The following is a 22,197-nucleotide window of genomic DNA, read 5'->3' as shown; positions in this document are numbered from 1 at the left end:
AGCAAGGGGGAGAGCAAAGAAAAGGATAAAGAGGCTCACCGAGAGCCTGGACCAGCATGTCACGCTGGAGGTGGTGAGAAACTGTCCTGAGGGTTGCATGGAGGCCTAAGAGTGACTCCATACTCAAGGACAGAGGTGTCACACGCAGAGGTGGTGAAGGCAGCATGGGGAGTGTTTGGGGTGAGTGAAGATCACAGTTTAGGTTTACACATGGCTACTTGGCATCAAAGTAACACGTGGGGATGTGGAAGAGGCAGCCACAGGCATTAGGCTGCAGCTCAGAAGGGAGGCAAGGTCTGGAGATGGAGATGCAGATGTCAAGGAGAGATGGCATTAAAGCCAGGAGACTGGACGAGATCACCAAGGAGTAGAGGGCAGCTCCAACCTGAAGCCGAGACTGGGCAAACCAGTCAGACTCACTTTCCTACCCCCAAGGTCACGGTTAGATTATAAAACCCCTGGGAAGTGCCCTGCACAGTGGCTGGCCACAAAGGGCTCAAAGGGTGGCTCTCCTGCCATCGGCCTCACTACTGCTTCAGCTGACTGCACACACGGATACAAACTTTGCTTGCCAAGTGGACCATAAGCCAGCAGCAGACTTGCAGCAGGCTCCCCTGGATCCCGACACAGGGTAAAACCAAGACGCTTGGACAGTGCCCTTCACTGGAGTCCGCTTGCTGGGCTGGCATGGAGGTGCCGTCTGTGATGGTCCAGCGCTGTGGCTCCTGCCTTTCGCTCAAGCCTCTCGGCGCTGCAGCCTCCCGCCCAACCCAGCAGCAGTATGACCTCATCCCGTCCTTTTGTCATCCTCCATCGGCCTCACATCCCGCACTTACAGGCGGCACTGCCGACTGGCCATTCACTCCCTCTGGTGGGTGACCGCCTGTGGCAGGGTTTGGCCCACTCTACCGCCGCCAGGAAACAGGATCCCCGCCTAGCGGTTGGCCTGGCACAGTCCCCAGCCCCAGAATGGACTGTCGTGCACCGGGTAACAAGGTACATGCAAGCATGCAAACGACAAATCAAGTTCCTACCCTGAGGAACCCAAGTCCATCGGACGACACCTGACAGGTACCACTGTCAACAGGTTGCCACCTTCCACTTATTTCTATCATGGTCATTGTTACGACAAAACCACATCCTGATCACCTACGTGACACTCAGTCCGTGAGCATTTGGTGAAGACGGGCGACTTCTCAGATTTCCCAAACTGTGTTACACCCGGCAGGGTCCTGGGCGAGCACCGCCCCTGTTGGTACCTTTCCCGCCTGAAAGCCATCTACGGCTTCGGGCCCGCGGGACGAGGGGCCTCCTCACACCCCGGTGTCTGCCCGGGCGGAAAGCGACCTGCGCGGCGCCCCCAGGTCCGGGGCCCGCCGCCGCCCCCGGCCCCAGCTCAGACCCCGGCCCCGGCTGGCCCCCCGCCCACGCTCCGAGGCCCGTGGCCATGATGCTTCACAAAGGCCGGGACTCGGAGAGGCCAGGCCCGCGCCCCCCCGCCCGCCCGACCCCGGCCCGCGGCCTCGGCCCGGGAGGGAGGGAGGGGAAGGGCGCGCCTCACGCAGGCCGCAGCGCCGCCCGCCCGCCCGCTCGGCCGCGGGGCGCCCCTCGCGCCCCGCACCTACCTCCGGCGCCCGCGGCCGGCGCGAGCTGCCCGCAGCCCAACTGCAGCGGAGACCCCTACTGCCCGGCCGCCGCCGCCGCCACCGCCCTCCAGAAGGGCCGCGCGGACGCTCTCCAGTCGGCGGGACCCGCCTGCCGCGCGGGGCGAGCGGAGGGCGGACCTTGGCGCGCGCGGCCAATCCTGCGCACGGCCGCCCCGCATTGGGGGAACCGCAGAGCGGGCTGCAGAGGCAGCCAATCGGCGGCGCACGGCGCTCCCGGCCACGGCGCGCGGCCCAATGGCGCGGCCACGTGGGCGGAACCAGGCGCTGAGGCCGCGGCCGCGCTAACGGTCGCCGCTGGGGCGGGGCTCGTGGCGCGGAGGACGGCGGCCGCGATGGGCGCCGGGAGCGGGGGAGCGCGGAGGACGCCGGGAACCAGGAGTAGAGGGTGCCTCTCCGGTGTGGACGGTGAGGATGAGACCGTACACGTAGAGACATCACCCGTTTTCCATTTAAAAGCATTAAACGTAACCACTAGGGGGAAAAAAACAAGTGTGCGCAAGTGTCTGGCACTTTTCCATTTGCTGATCCTGCGCGAGGAGCCTTGACAAAGGTGCTGAGCCGTGGAGCAGGGACCGCTCTTGCTGAGGCGGGAATTCCCAGGAACGCCGGGAACACGCTCTCCCGTCGGCAGCCGGCACGGTGGCTGCTGCAGACAAAAGCCAGGGGTGCTAGACAGAGGGCAAAGAATGAGAAACAGACGGGGGTTATCAGTTTGGCGGAGTTGCAGAGTTCCCACCCGCCCCAGACTCTCACTACTGCAAAGTGAATACAGTGATTTTTCAAGAAATAACCTGGGAGACCCCTTCACCAGGTGACCAAAGGTGCACACGACCAACATCAGAGGATGCACTTGAAAGACGTGTGTTGCTTTGTGTGTTAATGATGCCTCGATAAAAATGAAAAAAAGCACCAGTAAAGTGTCGTATGGAGGGCTTCCTGAGAGGGACATGTATCCACATTAAAGCCCCAAAGGCAAAACCTGAATGTAATCGTGAAGAACGATCCAGCAAACCCATAGGAGGGCCCTTCTACCCAAAAAATGGGCCAGTGCTTTTCAGAAAGTATTAGAATTGTTCAAGTCAAAGACTGAGGAGCTGTCTTGGACTGAAGGAGAGACAACTAAGTGGGATGAGGGGTCTGAACTCAGACAAGGGTTATTAGCAGGACAGTTGGTAAAATTCAGAAAAGGTCAATGCTAATTTCATGGTTGTAATACAAGGTTACTGTGGTTAGGTAAAGTGTTACAGTCGGGAGGAATTGGGCAAAGGATATTGGATTCTTTGTTCTATTTTTTCAAGTTTGTAGCAAGTTGAAATCACTTCCTAAAAAAACGCGGGGCAGGGGTGCTGCAGGTGACTAAGCTGGAGGCCTACCCAGGCCCTTCCCTCCCTGCCTGCCCCTCTGCTTGTCAGGCTGCGCCAGGGGACAGCACCAGGAACCCCAGTGGACACCGAGCCCTGTAAGGGTCTGGCTCCTGGACTCAGCCAGCTGCTGACCTTGTCCAGTGCAGTCAGAGCCCATGGGAACCCTCAGCACACCACCCTCCAACTAGCCACCTCGCCACGCTTTGTTGCTTGGTGAGGTGGGGGCCCCGCCTACCCCAGTCAGACCTGAGACCTCAGCCCTGCACACTACAGCCAACTTCCATTCGGCCTAGCACCAACCGGGTGATGGACAAGGACCTTACCACAGGACCTCCCCACCATCTCCACCTGGCTCCAGCCTTGGAGTCACAAAGATCCACACCTGGAAGTTGGAACTCCAGCCCAAGCTGGGGGAGGAAACTTTTCCCTCTGGAGAGCCTGGATGATGCCATCTGCTGGCAGATGAGACCAAAAGATGGGAATGATGGACCCGGGGTGGGGGGAGTCTGTGGGCAGAAGGCCAGGAGCCAGGCCCAGTGGGATTAGACCCAAGGTCCCCTGTGTCCCTGGGCTGGCCATGTGTGCTCGTAGACATGCCTCTGCCTCGCTCAGCTCCATGCCTCCAGCCTCTGTGCCTGCACACCTCCGCTTGGCCATCCTGGAGCCGGAGAACAGAAGCAGCTCATCTGGGAATGGGCAGAGTCTCCTCTGCCCAGGAGAAGAGACCCATGTTGGGGACTCGGGGATCAGATGCATCTGGTGACAGGCACAGAGGCCTTTCTGGGCATGTCAAAAGCAATTCTAGGAGACGGCTTCCCAGGGTCCCGAACCCACCTACAGCACCGACCTCACTTCCAGACACTGGCCTGAGCCAATGGGGCCTGGGAAGGGCCAGCACTGTCATCCTCAGCTCTAACATCTACCTGGCCTGGGCGTCAGGATACAGGGGTAGACAAGAGAGGAAAGGTCCCGACTTCCTGGAGCTCTTGTTCCGACAGGGAGACAAACAAGAAACAGTCAATCAAAATGCACAGCACATCAGACAGCGCTTTCTGTTACAGAGCAAAGCAGAGCAGGGACCAAGGGAGAGAAGACTGCCTTAGACAGGTCGACTGCCCGGGACTTCAGCAAAGACCTGCGGGACACGAGGGGGAGTGCAGTTTGGGTGTCTGGGGAAGGAGCCCTTCAGGCAGAGGGGACAGTGAGAGCAAAGGCCCTGGAGCAGGAGCAGTGGCAAGAGCCAGGGCAAGTGAGGCGAAGGCAGGGGTGCCAGGCAGCAGGGTGAGCTGGGTGTGGCAGGACCCCGAGGACCACCTCGCCCTCATCCTCTTCCTTCCTGGCCTCGTGGCTCTGCCTCCCCACCCACCTGGGGACTGAGGGACTGTTACTGTGTCTCCCCAAGCCTCAGTTTCCTTGTGTGTAAAGCAAGGTCACAATTTTTAAATCTTGCTTGGGCTGCCATAACAAAGTACAACAAGTGAGGGGCTTAAACAACAAAAATTTATTCTCACAGTTCTGGAGGCTGGACGTCTGAGGGCAGGGTGTCACAGGGCCCTGCTCCCTCTGAGGGCTCCAGGGGAGGACGTGCCCCGGCCTCTCTCCCAGCTTCTGGGGTTCCTTGGCATGAGGCAGCCCAGCTCCAGTCTTCACAGGCATCTGCCTGGGTGCCTGTCTGTCCCTGTGTCGTTTCCCCCTTTTTATAAGGACACCACTCATATTGGATTAGGGCCACCCTAACGATCCCATTTTATTCTGATTACCTCTGGAAATACCCTAACAAGGTCACACTCTGAGGTACTGGTTGCTGGGGTCCAACATATCTTTTGGAGGGCACACAACTCGGCCCATAACAATAGAAACAAGTCTTGGGCTGCCCCTTCCTCAGGGGCTCCAAGCTGCCAGGGAGCCCAGGGCAGGCAGGGGCAGAGGGGACCATGACAAGTGTGGGGAAGCTTTTCCTGTGCAGGCCCGTCCCTGGGGCAGCGGCAAACATCTGAAAGGCTCTTCAGATGGCTTTGCACCCAGTCCAGCGGCGCCCCACGATGGCAGACCTGCCTGACCAGGGCAGGCACTGGTGTGGGGACCTGATCCATTCCATGGTGCGGGGTGGCCTGCTGAAGCAGACAGAGGGTGTTGGCAGTGCCGGAGCTGGAAGCCTGGCTAGCCATGGCTCAGCTGGACATGTGGGTGGGGGGCACAGGCTACGTCACACTGGGAGCCCCTTCATGCCTGGCTGTGGGGTGGTGAGCAGGAAGGGAGAAGGGACCGAGAGGCAGGTTGGGCCCAGTCAAGGTCTACAGCCCACCCGAGCTGTCACTGCACTGAGAAGGCCAAGTCGGGTCAGCCGCTGAGGCGGAGGGAAGCCTGAGTGTCAGCGTTGGACACAGGACCCCCGAATGCCCGGCCCCAGCTGGGGACAGGAACTCCAGGGTGCTTGCCCAAAACAAGGGCCCTGGGGTAGGACAGACTCCACCTGCTCTGTTACCTGAAGCCCAGCCCTTCCTGCCATCCCCCGGCCTCCACGGTCCAGCCCGTGTGCACAGCTCCCCGGGGCTCCCACCTGCACCTGGATGAACTCCTGGCTTCCGTCACAGTGCTCAGGAAGCCATGAGCAAAAGGGAAAAGTGGAAGAGCCCTGCACTGGGGTCTGGGCCCCAGGAGCTCCTGGGGGCTCCCGCACAGCAGCTCTGGTCATCCTGTCACAGAGTCAAGGGCCTGGAATGCACTGGCTCACCACAGCCTCAGAGTTTTATTATCAGCATCTCACATTCAAGTACAGAGTCTTATTATGAAGTTTAACTCCCTAGGAGAACAGAAATGGCAGGGGCAGCTGTGTCCCCTCCCTGAGATGGGTCTGCCCGGAACCCATGACCCCCCTGCACAGGTGGAGGCCTGAGAGCCTGCCGAGGCGGCCCGTTGCACATGGATGCCCCCTCACAGGATAGCTCCACACACAGGACCCCTCGGCACCCACAGAACCACCGGACCCACCCAGCGGCCTGTGCCTCTGCTATGCAGGAGGTTTTCCTCATTCAAATGTGGCCCGTGTCCTCTCCAAGAGCAGGGCTGGTGGTCAGGAACTGGCTACGCCCAGGAGAGGAGGGGCCGCTTTGAAACAGACATCCACTCTTGTTGTCGGGATCACAGCAAGACTCACTGGCCAGAAGCACATGTGGGTGTTGAGAGGCACAGCTCTGCGTGTCTGGCTCGCATGGGGGGGGCATGCCTGGAGCGTGTGCGTGTCTGAGCACATGTGCACATGTCTACTGCCTGTAACGTGTGTGCGCATGCATGATGGGTGTCACGTGTGCCTTGTGTGAGCTTCTGTGCATGGGCCAGGGAGGCACGGCACACCTGGGCCTGCCGCACACCTGGCCATGGGCCTCTGTCATTTCCACTGGCACAAGGCTGGACCCCGAGCTTGACATGGGGATGCAAACAGTTCACACACATCAGAGGGCTCTGGCCCTGGGGGACGCTGGCCAAGTCACAGGCAGTACCTGTGACAGGGCCTCCCGGGAGCCCCGGCCACACCCGGGTGGGGGTTAGCTCTGCAGCCTGAACTCGTGGGTGCTGGTCTCCCAGCAAGAGGGGTCCGTGCCCAGCATGCTTCGCTCTGTGAAGGTCACGTGCCCATCTGCATCCACAAGGATGACCGTGTTGGTTCTGAAAGAGAGCATGAAGCCTGTGTTCAGCCCGCTGCCCCTGGACCCCTGCACGCCAGTCAGAGCCCCAAATGGATCAGACCAGAGGTGCAAGGGGCCTTGCTGGGCACTGGCCTGGCTCGAGATGGGTCACAAAGAGCAGCAGCCTCAGTCTCGGCAAGCAGAGGGTCCCCTGTGAGGCATCAGGGCCCTAAGCCGCAGGCCCTGCAGGCCCCTGCCCACAAGTCCTATCACCTCCCCTCTGAAACACCCCCAGGCTGCCCTGCCCACCCTCTGCAGCACGCGCCCTGATTGCCCACCACTCTCAGCAGGGTGGGCCCTGGGCTGACCAGGCACTTCCCTGCTCAGAACCCCCAGGGCTCCCAGCGCCACCACCGGGGACTGCCCAGACACCTGCAGTGGCTTCTAGACAGGGTGGAGGTGGGGAGGACCTAGGGGAGGTGGGCTCCTCCAGGGACAGGAGGGCGCACCAGCGGCCCATCCGTCGTACCTGGTGCCGTAGTCTGGGCAGCGCACACACACAGCCGCGTACTTGCTAAGTATGGGCTGCACGTACTCCCTGCCCTGGTCCTCGATGGCCGGGTCCGGCAGCTGCCTGAAGGACAGAGGAGGGGTCAACACTGGCCGCCCCCGACCTATCCCCGCCAACGCTCAGCCACAGCCCTGCAGCGCCTGAGGAGCCCACCAGCCTCAGAGAGGGGCTGGGGGAACCACAAGGGTCGTTCCGGGCACTTTCCAGGTCAAGGCCTGAGGAGCCCACCAGCCTCAGAGAGGGGCTGGGGGAACCACAAGGGTCGTTCCGGGCACTTTCCAGGTCAAGGCCTGAGGAGCCCACCAGCCTCAGAGAGGGGCTGGGGGAACCACAAGCGTCGTTCCGGGCACTTTCCAGGTCAAGGCCTCGAACCTCCATCTAGCCTTTCACTCAGGGCTCCATTGTGGGGGTCAGTCCCTGTGCTGGGGCCACCAGGAGCTTCCCAGGGCCCAGGGACACGAGCTCATGGGCTCTGTCCAGTCAGAGCCGTGCAGGCACTGTGGAAGGAGAGTAGCCACCTCTCAGAGCCGGGGGGGCGGCGGGGGGTAGGTGTGTGTGTGTGTGTGGCATGGCACTCACGCCTCTTCGTTGTTGAGCACGTCCAGAAGCTGGGCGGCCAGGGCGTCCTTGGGGAGTGCCTGGGCCCGCTCCACGGCCTCCAGGAAGAGCCGCTTTCCAAAGCACAGCTTCCTCCAGGGCGTCTCCAGCAGCGCGTTGCTTAGCCCGTAGGTCCCTGCAGGAGGGGTTGGCTCGGCCAGCATGGGAGGTTGGGGGGGCTATGGCCGGAACTCCACGCACCCGCCCCTTCTCTACATGCGTCCAGGAACTCGCCAGGCCTCGGGGGTGGGTGATCGGAATCAACAGCGGAGAAAGGTCCGTCCATAAGTTGGGGGAACCCGACGTGGGGGTCCACCTGAGAAGGTCAAGGCTGGGAGCACCACAGCCTGAGGCCAGGAGGTGGCCCACCAGGGTCAGCCGGGGTCAGGGAGCCCGCTGACCTTGGCAGGCCCAAGGTGTAGGCCAGGTCCCTGGCTGGGGGCGCTGTAAGGGCTTAGAGCAAGTTTCTCAGGACAAGTTCTCAAGAAGAGGCCAGCCTCAAGGTGGAAAGGCCCCCAGAGCCTCTTCTCAAGAGGCAGCAGGGGCAGCCAACCTGGAGCCATGTGGCCTGAAAAGATGCACCAAGGACAAAGAGCCACCACCCTCTGCTGCTACCGGACTCTGGGCCAAGTCTGACATGACTACTGCCACTTGGCACTGTGGGGCCCATAGTCACGCCGCCAGCCACGGCATCACCGTGCTGCATCCATCAGGCACCTGGCAGCCACATGCAAAGAACAGAGCAGGACCCCCACCGCGCACCACACACAAGAGTCCATTGAAAACGTCTCAAAGACCTGAACATGAGAGCTAAAACCAAGTAGGGGAAAAGCTACACAACCTTAGATTAGGAAATGACTTTCTAGATGTGACACCAAAAGCATGAGCAACAACAATAAAAAAACATAAAATTGGACTTCATCAAAATTTAAAATGATATACTTCAAAAGAGACCAACGAGAAAGGGGAAGAACCCACAGGATGGAAGAAAATATTTGCAAATCATGTAACTGATGAGAGACTTGTATTTAGAATATGTAAAACAATTCTTACAATTCAATAACAAAAAGACAACCCAATTTAAAAACAAGTATAGGACTTGAATAGACATTTCTCCAAACAAGATACACAAATGACCAACAAGCACATGAAAAACTGCTCAACGTCATTAACCATCAGGGAAATGCAAATCAAGGCCACAGTGAGACCGCATCATACCCCAGAAGAGCTGCGATCAAAAAGTCAGACAGTGACAAGTCTTGGCGAGGATGGGGAGAGACTGGAACCTCGTAAGTTGCTGCTGGGAATATAAAATGGCACAGTTGCTTTGGAAAACAGTCTGGCAATTCCTCAAAAGGTTAAATGGTTACCTTATGATCCAGCAACTCCACTCCTAGGTCCACACACAAGAGAAATGAAAACGTTTCCCCACAAAAACATATAACAAACGTTCACAGCAACATTTTCCACAATAGCCAAAAGGTGGAAACAACCAAGTGTCCTTCAGCGGATGATGGATAAACAAAAGGCAGAAAATCCACACAATGGAATATTATTCAGCCATAAAAAGGAATGGAGACCTCACTCACGCTACAACATGGATGAACCTTGAAAGCATTACATAAAGGGAAAGAAACCAGACACAAAAGGCCACGTATTGCCTGCATCTGTTTATGTAAAATGTGCAGGATGGGCAAATCCACAGAGACAGAAAGGAGACTAGTGGTTTCTAGGGGCCAGGGGCAGTGCCAGTGGGTGTGGTTTCTTGGTGAGGTGATGAAAATGTTCTGGAGTTAGATTTTGGTGATGGTTGCACCACTTTGCAGATAGAGTAAAAACGACTGAAGGCACACTCTCATGAGTGAACTGTATGACATGCGGTTATATCTCAATGGAGCTGTTGTGTTTTTTTTTAAGGGACATGGATCAGGCGTGGCAGGCTCAGGGATGAAATAGGACGGAGTTCAAAAGAATTCCTTCCAAGCAGCAATTTAGCAGAAAAGAAGCATCTCTAGTCACAGTTGAGGGCATCATGGGGTGGTTTCCAGATGCTTCCACAAAGGCCACAGAATTGCGGGGGGAGGTCTCTGCGTCCTTTTGTGCCTTTTAGCTTCCAATTCTCTCCAGACAGCCAGGGACTCGGTACAGGGGGAAGGCAACCTAACCTGTGGGCAGCCTCATGTGGACCAGGTGAGGCCATGGCCACTACTGGGCACAAGGTACACGAACGGCCGGAAAACAGCCCCAGGAGGGAAATCAGCAGGGACCTGGTCCCTGAAAGTACTGGGGTCCCCACAGGAGCAGCCCCACCCTGTGCCACCCGCCAGAGCAGCCTCACCTGGCGCCAGGGCAACAGGCTCACGCTCCCCCCGGTTTCCATAGTAGCAAATGACATCTCCCTTCTCTGTGCTGCGGACCAGAGGGGAGACAGGGTCAGACGAGAGCCACAGGGCGTCCCCAACCCTCACCGCCTGGCAAGCCCCACAGCCCGGGCCCCAGCACTAGGGTGGCACAATCCGTGCAGGCACCGCTGTTGCTGAGCTATCTGCCCCCCACCCCGCCCAGCATCTCTCTGTGTGCCAACATGGGCCTGGCCACACCCCAACTGCCACTTCCCCACGTGGCCCCAGCCTCCTGCAGAGTCCCAGCAACCTGACTCCTGAATCTCACAGCCAGCGCAGGCGCCCTAGACTCGAGGGTCTGCACCTCCCTGGGGGACCTGCTCCTCCCGCCTCTAGGACAGGCCCCTCTGCCCCTGCTCCTGCCCTGCTCCCAGCCGTTCTGCCCCACCCCAGGCGGAGAAAGCTCCCGGCCACCATATCCTCTGGCAACAGGGCCCATGGGTGGCATGGACAGCGTCATTGCCCCAGGAGCCGTCTGCCGAGCCCCTTGCAGAACCCGACGTGAGCCTTGCCACCCACTCTGCCCAGCACTCGGCAGTGCCCGACCACCATGGGGCCCTGGGTCTCTGTACCCAGCTGTGCCTGCACTGCCTTCTCCACAGGGGCACCTCTGCCACCAGACCACAGGGCAAGTGAGGTATGGCTCAAAAACGGGCTCCTCAGCCACAAAAGCGGGGAGGAGATGAGACGGAGGGGCCGATCTGGCCCGCGTGCACCCCCGGCCCTACTCCAGCTCCCACAGCAGGAGCTGGTGGCCCTCACGCTGCCCCAGCTTGGCTCCCTGAGTCCCCAGGACAGTGGGTCTGGGAGGGGCTCGGCCCTCGGGATGCTCCCTGAGCCCACCAGGTGTAATGTCCACAGAGAGGCTGCCACAGATGCCCCGGCTTCCGCTGCCTGCAGAGCCTGCAACCTGGCCCTGTGCGGCGCCTGGGGGCTGCATCCCCAGCTGATAGACCCACCTTAGGTCGGCCGCTATGAGGTTGAAGCCATTGTACAGGTGGCCCTCTGCGGAGACCTTCTTCAGGTAGGACAAGCTATCCACGTCTGAGGTCAGAAACTGAGCCACGAGTTCACCTGTGTCAGGGGACACATGCCCATGGCCGGGGCGGTAGGACTGAGCCCCTCTCCCGGGGAGACTGACGGTCCCCCATGGGACGGCCACACCTCAGCGACCCGGCAGCCTAGGAGGTTGGCACCAAGAACTCTTGATTTTGAAAATTTTTCCTGTTGTGCGCCGACAAGTCCATCACGAGGGGAAACGTCTTCAGTGCGGACAGTATATGTCCACCAGACGGGCAGTGACAACACGGCAGTCGGGAGCCATGCCATGGCCACAAGTGGGAGCCATATGGCCAGGCCGAGGGTGGCTCCTGGTGTTGCCAGCCAGGGGGCTTCAGGACCCCTCTTTTCGCCACTCCTCCCGTCCCTCCAGGTGCCCAGGAAGCACCCCCCACCGCCCCGTACCTCGGCCCCGGGCATCCCGGTCCAGCTGTGGCTGCAGGTAGTTGGTAAGTGCCGCCAGCTTTCCCCGCGTGTTAATGCCCAGCCACGTGCCGCCTTCCTTGCCTTCCTCCATGTCCAGCCCTGCGGCAACAACAGTGTCATCACCAGCCCAGCAGCCCTTGTGGTGAAACGGGGGCTGGAACTCCGCAGGCTGAGGCAGCCCCTGGGAGCCCTGGCCCCTGCACAACATATCCTGGTGCCTGGGTGGGCATCAGGCTGGGGGCACAGCACCACCTTCGTCGCAGAAATCACGCCAGGCCCCAGCCCCACATCCTGACCAGGTGTAGGGACACCAGCTGTCCTCCCTAGGCAGGACCCAGCCCTCGGTGGGCCCTTCACTAGGAGCCCCGCAGGCTGCAACCCTCCATAACCATGGGCCCTGCCACAGGGCCAGCAAGACCACTACAGCCCCAGGAGAGTGTCTTCCCAGGCCAGAGGGGCATTTCACTTGACAACTGGAGTGAAAATAGCTAAGTCGGGCTTCCCTGGTGGCGCAGTGGTTGAGAGTCCGCCTGCCGATGCAGGGTACACGGGTTCGTGCCCCGGTCCGGGAAGATCCCACATGCCGTGGAGGGGCTGGGCCCGTGAGCCATGGCCGCTGAGCCTGCGCGTCCGGAGCCTGTGCTCCGCAACGGGAGAGGCCACAACAGTGAGAGGCCCGTGTACCGCAAAAAAAAAAAAAAAAAAAAAATAGCTAAGTCATTAACATATTATTATTATAACATTAATAAGTTATAATAGTAGAAGAACTAAAAGCTGCAAAGATCTGAAAGAAGCAAAACTGTCCTTATTTGTACAAGATAGGATCGTATGTGAAGAAGATCCAAAAGGATCTACAAGAAAAACCTACTGGAGTAAGTGAATACTTGGCAAGAACTGGAAAATGAAAATTCAATTAATCATTTACAACAGCACTGAAAGATTTTCAAAACACTTAGGAAAACGTTACAGGAAAGACGTGTGTGCTGAGGGATGGACGTCAGGCAGACCTAGTTAAAGGAGGAGCCTTGTTCCTCGCCCGGGAAGCTCACATGGTTAAGAGGACAATTCTCCCAGAGTATGGAGAAAAGGGAGCCTCCTACACTGTTGGTGGAAATGTAAATTGGTGAAGCCACCGTGGAGAACAGTATGGAGGTTCCTGAAAAAAACTAAAAATAGAGCTACCATATGATCCTGCAATCCCACTCCTGGGCGTATACGCAGAGAAAACTAATTCGAAAAGATATATGCACCCCAATGTTCATAGCAGCACTATTCACAATGGCCACGACATAGAAACAACCTAAATGTCCATTGACAGATGAATGGATAAAGAAGATGTAGTACATATATACAGTGGAATATTACTCAGCTATAAAAAAAGAACAAAATAATGTCATTCACAGCAACATGGATGGAAATTATTGTACCAAGTAAAATAAGTCAGAAAGAGAAAGACAAATATAATATGGTATCACTTGTATGTGTCATCTGAAATATGACACAAATGAACATATCTATGAAACAGACTCATAGACATAGAGAACAGACTTGTGGATGCCAAGGGAGAGGCGGGTAGGGGAGGGATGGAGTGGGAGTTTGGGATTAGCAGATACAAACTATTACATATAGGATGGATAAACAACAAGGTCCTACTGTACAGCACAGGGAACTATATTCAATATCCTATAATGAACCATAATGGAAAAGAATATACACATATGTATGTATAACTGAATCACTGTGCTGAACAGCAGAAATTAAGACAACCTTGTAAATCAATTGTACTTCAATAAAAAAATAATAAAACAAAACAAAACAAAAAAAGGATGACAGTTCTCCCCAAATGACCAAGAGGGTGACCATGATCCCAGTGAAGACCCCGTGGGCTGGTGTTTATAGAAATTCATGAGCTGGCCCTGAGGTTCAGGACGTCCACAGCAGTCCCAACAAGCAGCAAAGCCACAGGGCTCACCTCAGCTGGTTCCCAGACTTGCTCAGAGGCTGCAGCACCCGAGACATGTCACTGGGACACAAGAGTCCACAATGGCCCCACACGGATGTGATCAACTGACTTTCAGCCAGTTTGCCGTAGTCATGCACAGGCCAGAGGAGGCCCACTGGTCGGTGCTGCGGGGACAGCGGGAGAGGTGGGAGTGGCTCAGTCCCTGCTTTGCACCGCGCGCAAAGTTTAATTTGAGACAAATCACAGACCTAAGCATAAACCCAAATCAGGAGGCTTCCAGAAGCACACAGAGGAAAATATCTTTACGACCTCATGATAGGCAAAGACTTTGTGGGTAAGACACAAAAAGAACAAGTCACAAAACAGAAGATAAACAGCACTTCATTAAAATAAAACATTCTGCTCACCAAAGGACATCATGAAGAAAATGAGACAGTGACACAATTATCCAGCAAAGGATTCACATCCAGAGCACAGAGGCCTCTGACAAACCAACAACTAGAAAGTGAATGAAGCTTCCACATCTGGCCAAACAACAGAGTCCAGACAAGGAGGATACCACGGTGGAATTTCTGGAGATAAAAACTACAGTGTGTGAGATGAAAAATATGCAGAATGGGATTAAAAGCAAATTAGACACTAAAGAAGAAAAGGTTAGTGAACATGAGTAAAGGATATGGCGATAGAAACCACCTAAAAAGGAGCAGGGACAACAGAGGGCTTTTAAGTGAACCAAGCATAACCGAAGGGCACGACCACTTCAGATAAACTGACACACGTGTGACTGGGGGGCTGAGGAGAGACAGCAGGAGACAGAGGACTTGAAGAAACAGAACTCAGAGGTTCCTAAACGCCTAACAAGTCCCCAGCAATGCTGATGCTGCTGTTACAATTCTGTGCACGCTGGGCGATGCCAGACAGAGGGAGAGGGTGGACCTTGGGGTTTCCCAGGCCTGAGCCGGGCGTGGTGGCCACGGGTCCACCCAGCACTGTGGTGCAGCAGGGCCACCCCCCCACCTGGCAGGACCCGTATCAACGCACTAGGGGCCGCCTCCAAACCACTGCAAAGGGGGAAGGACTTGAGTGGCTGGGGCTCCCCAGTGGGATGGGCACTGACCAGGGCAGGAAGCATGGAGCCCAGGGGCCAGGACGGCCGAGGGGCCCAGGCAGGCTCACCCTTCATCTGAGCCTTCATGTCCTCATCTACAAAGTGCCCCAGCAGTGCCTCCTGCCTCCCTCCCAAAGGATCAGCTCCTCGCCCTTCACCTCACCCGTCCTGAGCAGCCCCCACTTCAGCCTCCCATGCGTGCCTTGCAGCAGTGACACACACGGCCTGCCCTCTCCCCACGACCCCTTTGTTCTGTCCTAGCCCAGGATGGTCCTGGCCATGCCCACAGGCTCCCCTCGGACCCCCTCCCGTGGCCCAGCAGACCTGCCACTGGACCTCTGGGGGAGCCATGGCCGGCCTGGCTGAAGACCCCACACACATGACCACTGTGCCCAGAGCTCAGGTAGCGGGGGCCTGCCCGCCAGTCCCACCCCGCACTCCCGAGCAAGCAGGTATCCAAGGTCTCCCGAGCAGCTTCTGGTGAGGCCGAGACCCAGCCTCACCCTCCTGCACTCCCACCCTCCTGCACTCCCACCCTGAGGGCCCCGCTCACAGCTCTCCCCACCTCCTTCCAGACCCCCACTTTGGTCTCCCCACTCCCATCCTCCTCCCACACAGCACCACTGCCCAACCCCAGTCCACACTGGAGGCCTTCGGGGATGCTCCAGATGAGCTTCCAGGCTCCGCAGGCAGAGGGTCCCTGGCCTGGCTGACACCTGTCTGCACGTCCTCCGAGTGGCCCCTGCCTGCAGGGATAGGAGCTGCTCCCTCCAAGGGGCCCACGGAAGCCACCGGCAGGGCAGGCGGGGTGCGGTCACCTCCACTCCACCCCATGGGCTCCTCATCGGCTCCCCCAGCCCTGCCAGCCGGGCCTCTGCTCCCCAAACTCAGGCTGCTCTCCCTGGGGCAAGGGATGCATGTGTGTAACAGAATCACATGCACATACACATGCATGTACACACACACGCGTGCACGCACGACCATGATGCTCCGAGGTGACCGGTCTGAACTCATGCCTCACACGAGACCAACCGCAGCAGATGGTGGCTCCAAATACAACCCCCACCTTCCAGCTGCTTCCCCCGGGGGATCCGGGCACGTGAAGCTGAGTGGACGGTGCTGGGTGGACGGCGGGGACACTCACCGCTGAGGACCTCGTTGTTGTTCCCCCAGAAGTCTGCAGCCCTGGAAGGTCGGTGGTAGAACTCGTCCCTGTTGGCGGCCAGGATGAGCCTGAGGAGAGAGCATGGCTGAGGGTCTCGCGTGAATGTGGAAGAGTCACGTGTTTCCTCTCGTTACCAAGACAACGCACCTTGGTAGGCAGCAACGTGGGCAAGTCCCAGAGAGGACGGGAACCCGCTGGGAGGAGGAGATGGGTGGCTGCCGGCTCAGCCCTGCTCGCTCTGCCACCCGGAACAGGGCGCTGGGCGGGCATGTCCTCCTGCCCTTCGGTCCCTTCCCTGAGGACACCCTGTAAGCCTTCCACCAGCGCTCAGGGACTCCAAGGGCTGCTCCGTCCCGCACTTTGGGGTGTCTTTGGGAGGGAGCGAGTGAGGACTCCTCTGTGTTTCACTAGTGTTTTGTATTATGAATCAAACAAGTATTTCTTTGGCAATTAAGAAAGACGTTGATGTTTTCAGGGCCCTGGTTTTGAGGTAAGAAAACAAAGTTTTCGGTCAGCTTTGCCATTTAAAATAACTACAGGGGCTTCCCTGGTGGTGCAGTGGTTGAGAGTCCGTCTGCTGATGCAGGGGACACGGGTTCGTGCCCCGGTCCGGGAAGATCCCACATGCTGCAGAGCGGCTGGGCCCGTGAGCCATGGCCGCTGAGCCTGCGCGTCCGGAGCCCGTACTCCGCAACGGAAGAGGCCACAACAGCGAGAGGCCCGTGTACCGCAAAAAAAAAAACAAACAAAAAAAACTACGAACACAGACGGTGACTGAGTGGGCAGGGTCACCCCACAGGGTCCCGTAGACCCCGGGGTCTAAGAGTGGCCGCCGAAGGACCCTCCAAGCACCACAGGCGGGCGCGGCACCTGGGGCCACAGTGGGTCTGAAACCAAGTTCGCTGAGTCAGGGGTTAGATCCTCAGAAGTCTTCAGAAGTACTGTTTGCATCGACTCATTGATTTCATGAATATCGGCTTGTGGTAAAATGTGAATTAACAAAGACACAAAATTGAAGGCAAAACCAGTGCTGGCACCCCAGAGCCCTAGAAGTGTCTCACCTGTGCGCATATGTTACCCCCCACCTGTGCCTCCCACACCACCTCGGCCACAGGCGCTGGCACCGCCAGGGACCACCCTGGAAGCCTCACCACCCTCAGGATGCCCGTCTAGCCTGTGACCTGGCTCTCCCTCCACACAGCTGGCTCTAGGGCTGCACCAGGTCCAGGCGCAGGGGGCAGGGGGTTCAATATCCCTGACACAAGCCGCAGCCGCTCACAGAAGGATCCTCTGCAGCTCCAGCTGCCAGGCCCTGACCCGGACCCCACCCCCTGCCCCTTGCCATGTCTGCCCTGTCCCCGTGACCCAGTCCGGAACCCATCCTGGCAGAAGCTGGCTAAGCAGCAGTCAGGAGAAGGACAGCGCAATGCCCCCCACACCCCGGGTGGGGAGACTTGGCTGTGGGGCCTGGACCCCCCAGAGGGTGCGGTGGCTCCTGTGCCAGGATCAAGCATCCTCCTTCAGGTGCCCAGCGCCCCTCACCTGCCCGCTCGCCTGACCCCTGCAGTCGTAGGGGACGGGAGGCTGAGCCTGAACCAGGCCGGTGCCGTGGCTTCTGGCTCCCATTCTTGTGAAGACTCCAGAAAGGAAAACTTAGGGAAAAGAACAAAGCGAAAGAGCAGTGCCTCTGTCCTCTTACTCCAACTGCCCATTTGTAGAAAAGAAGCGAGACGTTTGCTAATTGCTAGGAGCCTGAAGCGCTGGGTTGCTTTCATCAGAGTCGCTGTTTAGCCGAACTGCTGGTGGGCATGATGGTACCACATGGAGGCTCCAAGCGAGAGGAAGCCCCTCACTCCTCACTTCCGAGTCCAACTGGGCACAGTCATGGAAAGGGTCTGTCACCATTTGAGGGGTGGGTCTGGGCACAGTCAGGGGAGGGATCTGCACACCACGGTGGGGGGGGGGAGTTTAGCAGCAGTGACGGGTGCACAGGCCAGGGTCCAGTGGAGTGTCCAGTAGTGGCGACCTCCGTGAGAGCCACCCCAAAGGGCAACAGCTGGCCCAGCAGTCCCTCCAGGTGGAGCCAGTAAAAGCATCAGCCTTTGGGTCTAAATAACATTTTGACAAAGAGGGTGGTGACGTGACAGCCATGACAGCGCCATCCTGACGGGAGTATGCTGGTCTTCTATGCAGCCAAACATCTACACAAATGCGACAGCTTAAAGCAACGCCCACCCATCATCTCGGCCAGGTCTCAGCCCCGGGATGACACAGGTGCTGGTCAGCAGGGTCTCCGCTGTTGCAGGGGCCAGTTCCTTGAAGCCATGTGACTGGGGCCCCTGGTCTCGCCTGCCGTGCGCCAAGGTCACTCGCCTCCTGGAGGCCGCCCTCAAGCTCTGGCCACGGGCCCCTCCAAGGGCAGCAGCTTACTCCCTGAGGAGGGGCTGGTCGCTCTGCGGGCCGCCCCGATGAGGTCAGGCCCACTCAGGACACCCCCATCCCATGAACTCGGGGTCCCGATTCGGGACTTTCATCGTGTCGGCAAAATATGGAGGTTCCAAGTGCTGGGCAACCTCAGGCGTGGTGGGGGGTGCGGTGCAGAGGCTGGGACCCCCCAGGGGCAACCCCAGGAGGGCGCGGCACCTGTGGGTGGGCAGGTATGCAGCCTGGAAGGCAGGTCAAACCCAAGGGCGCCTGGGGGATCATGCTGGGCAGTGCCTGGGGGGACATGGCAGTGGGATATGATGGGGGAGGGCTGCCACATCTGGAGGGATGGGTGCCCCAATATGGAGGGCAGTGGGCTGGTGACATGGGGGTGGGATGCAGGTGAGGGGTCCATGACAGTCACAGCCCAGCCCAACATCAGGCCTGGAGCTGCTCTGCAGAGGCAGTTCACATGTACTCCCGGCCACACTGGGCTGTCTCCCCTCCCTTCCCACACCCACGAGAGCATTTGGCTGAATAGCCCACAGGACACATGCTCTAAATCGGCTGCAGCCCAAGGAGGGGAGAGAGGCTTCAAGAACCCCACAGGCACGGCAGGGCTGGCACGGCTGGCCTCATCTTTCAGGAACTAATTCTAGGCAGGCCAGAAAACAGGTTCCCGTGAGACTGGAAAGGACAAAGCCAGGAGCGGCACCACCCACAGCATCAGAGTGAGGATGTCCCACTCTGTCCTTCAGGGCAGAGGTGATCTGTGTAGATCAGTGCTTACACACGGCAGGGATGGCCACAGACCCAGATGGAAGAGTCCTCTGCAATCAGCTGACCCTGGAGCATTACTGACACAGGGGTGACCTTAGCTCACAAACACAGATGAAAACAGGTGCGATGTCAAAGGTGCCGGAGCAGGGGACTGTGTGGGTCCCAGGCCCTGGACAGGCTTTGTGGGCAGCGGCGTCCAAGTGGACGGCGGCCCTGGGTCTGGGCCTTTCCGGCTGTGGGGAGAGGACCTAGTCTCAATGATGCATGACGACGAAACACCACAAAGACCCACTCCACCACCCAACATGAGGACACGGACCAACGCCGCAAGGAGCCTCTGGCACAGCCATCAGAAGACACATGAGGAAATCAACTTGGCGGTTCCGTGTGATCCAGGATTTTCTGATTCTGGGTATATACCCAAAAGGACTGAAAGGAGGGCTGGGACAGGTACTTGTACACTAATGTCCACAGCAGCCGAGAAGTGGGAACAGTACAGGTGTCCGCCGACAGGATGGACGCAGATGCAAAACGTCGTCCATCCACACAAAGGAACATTATTCAGCCTTAAAAAGGAAGGAAATCCTGACACATGTTACAATGTGGATGAACCTTGAGGACATTATGTTGAGTGAAAAAAAGCCAGACACAAAAAGAAAACATATGATGCTACTTCCATGAGGGACTTAGAAGAGCCAAGGTCATAGCGACAAAAAGAAGGAGGGTGGGTGCCAGGGGCTGGGGAGGGGGATGGGGAGTCAGTGTTTGCTGGGGACAGAGTGTCAGTTGGGAAGATGAGAAAGTTCTGGTGACGGTTACATGACAGTGTGAATGCTTAATGCCGCTGAGCTCTGCGATTAAAAACGGTAAATTTATGTCATGTATACTTAACCACAAACACACACACACACAAAGTACATTTCTTCTTCTGACATCACTGGGTGGGGGGCCGGCAGTGAACACAGTGACGGGCACTGGGGTGGGGGCAGAAGCTGCTGCATTGCCAGCCAGGGCAGTGACAGCTTAGGTGAGAGGGAGCCCAGGTGAGGACAGCCAGGCCTCCTGGCTCTGAGCCTACCCCCCCCAACTCCAGGAGCTGGGGGCCCCTCCTTGGTCTCCCATGGGCCAGGGTCGGCTCACCAGGCTCTCCTCACGGCCCTGCTGCAGTGTCCCTCCTACAGCAGCCCCACCCCCACTCCTCCCGTCCTAGTCCCACATCACACGTGAGAGCTGCCCACCCCAGAGCCGGAAGCCCCTCTCATCCTCCAACGCCATCAGGCTAGGACAACGTTTGAGATCAATGCTGAGACCGAGTCCCAGCCCGGGAGCTGTCAGAGGCAGGTCCTGGCAGGACGCAGGCTCCCCTCCCTGTCCCTTCCATTCCTTCTCACTCCCAGGAGAACAGGGGTGACCTCAGGGCTTGGTTGAATCCGTGAGTAAGAACCAAGGCAGCCATGGACTCGGTGGCCATCAGGCCGCGTGTCCTCACTTGTCAGGAGGAAGGAGTGCCACTCTCAGAGCGGGAGGCGACAGCGCCAGTGATCCATCCACCTGTTGCCTCAGCCCCACTCCCGCGCTTCCTGGGGGCTCTGCAGTGGCTGCGGGTCCAGTTCTGTCAGCAGAGGGCGCTGGAGGGACGCTGCAGGGGGAGAGGCTTCTCTCCCAGGCTCTGGGTGCGGCTTCCCCAGCAACAAGCGCCCCAGACAACGGCCAGCGTGAGCGGAGCGGGCAGACTTCCAGCAAGTGCCCAGAGAGCTCCCGGCCGCCCGGTGTGCCACGGCTGTGCCCCCAGCAAGGTCTGGGTCTCAGCCCAAGGATGGAGGACAGGCTCTGCCTCGGGCACCCCGATCCCACAACAGTTTATATTTCTACGAGTTAGACGTTCCCTGCTTGAATCACTGCTCCGGGGTTCTGTCCCCTGGCTGGACCCCGACTCACATGGCATGCTCTGTCGGGGGCTGTTCAGGGCCAGCTCCCGGCCCCCAGCATGGCCCTGCTGCCCACTCCCCTGCAGGAAAGGGACACTGGGCACCCCTTGTTCCCCGTTCCCCAGCCTGGAATGAGTTACTTCAGCCACACATCAGTAGCACGGAATCCCAGAAGCCAGTTGAAATGTTCCAGATCTTGAGATGATGTAAACTTCTTAGGCAGTCGCAATAGTGGCTCATCTGTGGTTGAGGGTCACATCCCAGCCTCATTCTCCGTGTGGATAAATGTCGGTGGATTCCCATCAGGGTGCCGGGGAATGGAGGGGTGCCGTCCAGAGCCAGGGGTCATGGGGAGGAGAGGAAATCGGACCGTGTGTGGCCCCTCCCTGGCCTCGGCCTCCTGCCTCCTCCAGCTGGTCCCCCAGCTTCCCTGACCCGCCCCCCACACTCTGCCCTCACCACTCAGACTGCTCACTGGCCACAGGCTCCAGCCCCACAAGCCAGGTCTCACTCCTTGTCACTCTGTTCTGTTGCCACCTGATCCCCAGTCAGAGGTGCAGGGCTGTGCTGGACCCACGTCACTCCCCCATCCTGCCCACGTGGCCACCTTCAGCGGCTCAGTCTTAGCATCTCTGCACATCGACTCAGGGTCCCTACCCACACTGAGTGGACACCGTGGGAGAGGGCAGGGCAGGGCCCGGGCAGCGTGTCCCAGGGCCTGGCCTCTGCCCCCAACCCCGCACATGGAGCCCAAACAGGCACTGAGGATGGCGTGTTCCCAAGGCCGAGCAGGATAGCAGACGTAGCACGAGGGGGTTACCTGTACGCATTTTTGGAAACGGGGCGAGGATCGAACTTAAAGAAGATGATGCACATGGGTCCCCAAGGGGTGGCTTGGCTCACACGGGGTAACGAGGTCTGCGGGAGAAGGAAAAATGAGTTGAGTAAATGGCAGACGATAGAACTGCCTCCCAAACCTGCAAAGCTCCCTTGCCCAAATGGAACGGGCTCACGACGCCCAGGCCCTCGCTGGATGAGGAGACTGCGTGTCGGCTGTCCTGACACTCGCCCATCTCTGTAAACACGCTCCTGGGCGCTGGCCAGACATCCCCCTGAC

General features: G+C 58.4%; 1 protein-coding gene across 5 annotated transcripts; it reads right to left on the bottom strand.

Annotated features, from left to right (window-relative positions):
• Positions 1–5,752: 5,752 nt before the first annotated feature.
• TANGO2 (transport and golgi organization 2 homolog) lies at positions 5,753–21,956 on the bottom strand (the record flags this gene model as incomplete). 5 transcript variants are annotated; one of them, XM_079718004.1, is made up of 8 exons in its annotated part: positions 5,753–6,697; positions 7,187–7,291; positions 7,808–7,961; positions 10,164–10,234; positions 11,187–11,301; positions 11,692–11,811; positions 15,928–16,016; positions 21,901–21,956. In XM_079718004.1, 8 exons carry the CDS (start codon positions 21,954–21,956, stop codon positions 6,577–6,579), a joined length of 831 nt encoding a protein of 276 aa, XP_079574130.1. The 5 variants fall into 5 exon arrangements, with proteins under 5 accessions (XP_079574130.1, XP_079574133.1, XP_079574132.1 ...); XM_079718005.1 differs by lacking the exon at positions 5,753–6,697 and having other exon boundaries at positions 7,232–7,291; positions 7,810–7,961; XM_079718007.1 differs by lacking the exons at positions 7,808–7,961; positions 10,164–10,234.
• Positions 21,957–22,197: the final 241 nt, after the last annotated feature.

Source organism: Hyperoodon ampullatus (assembly GCF_949752795.1).
Source record: "Hyperoodon ampullatus genome assembly, chromosome: 13".
NCBI lineage: Eukaryota > Metazoa > Chordata > Mammalia > Artiodactyla > Ziphiidae > Hyperoodon > Hyperoodon ampullatus.
Note: the sequence above shows the minus strand (reverse complement) of the source record. Positions and strands in the feature narration are given on the sequence as shown.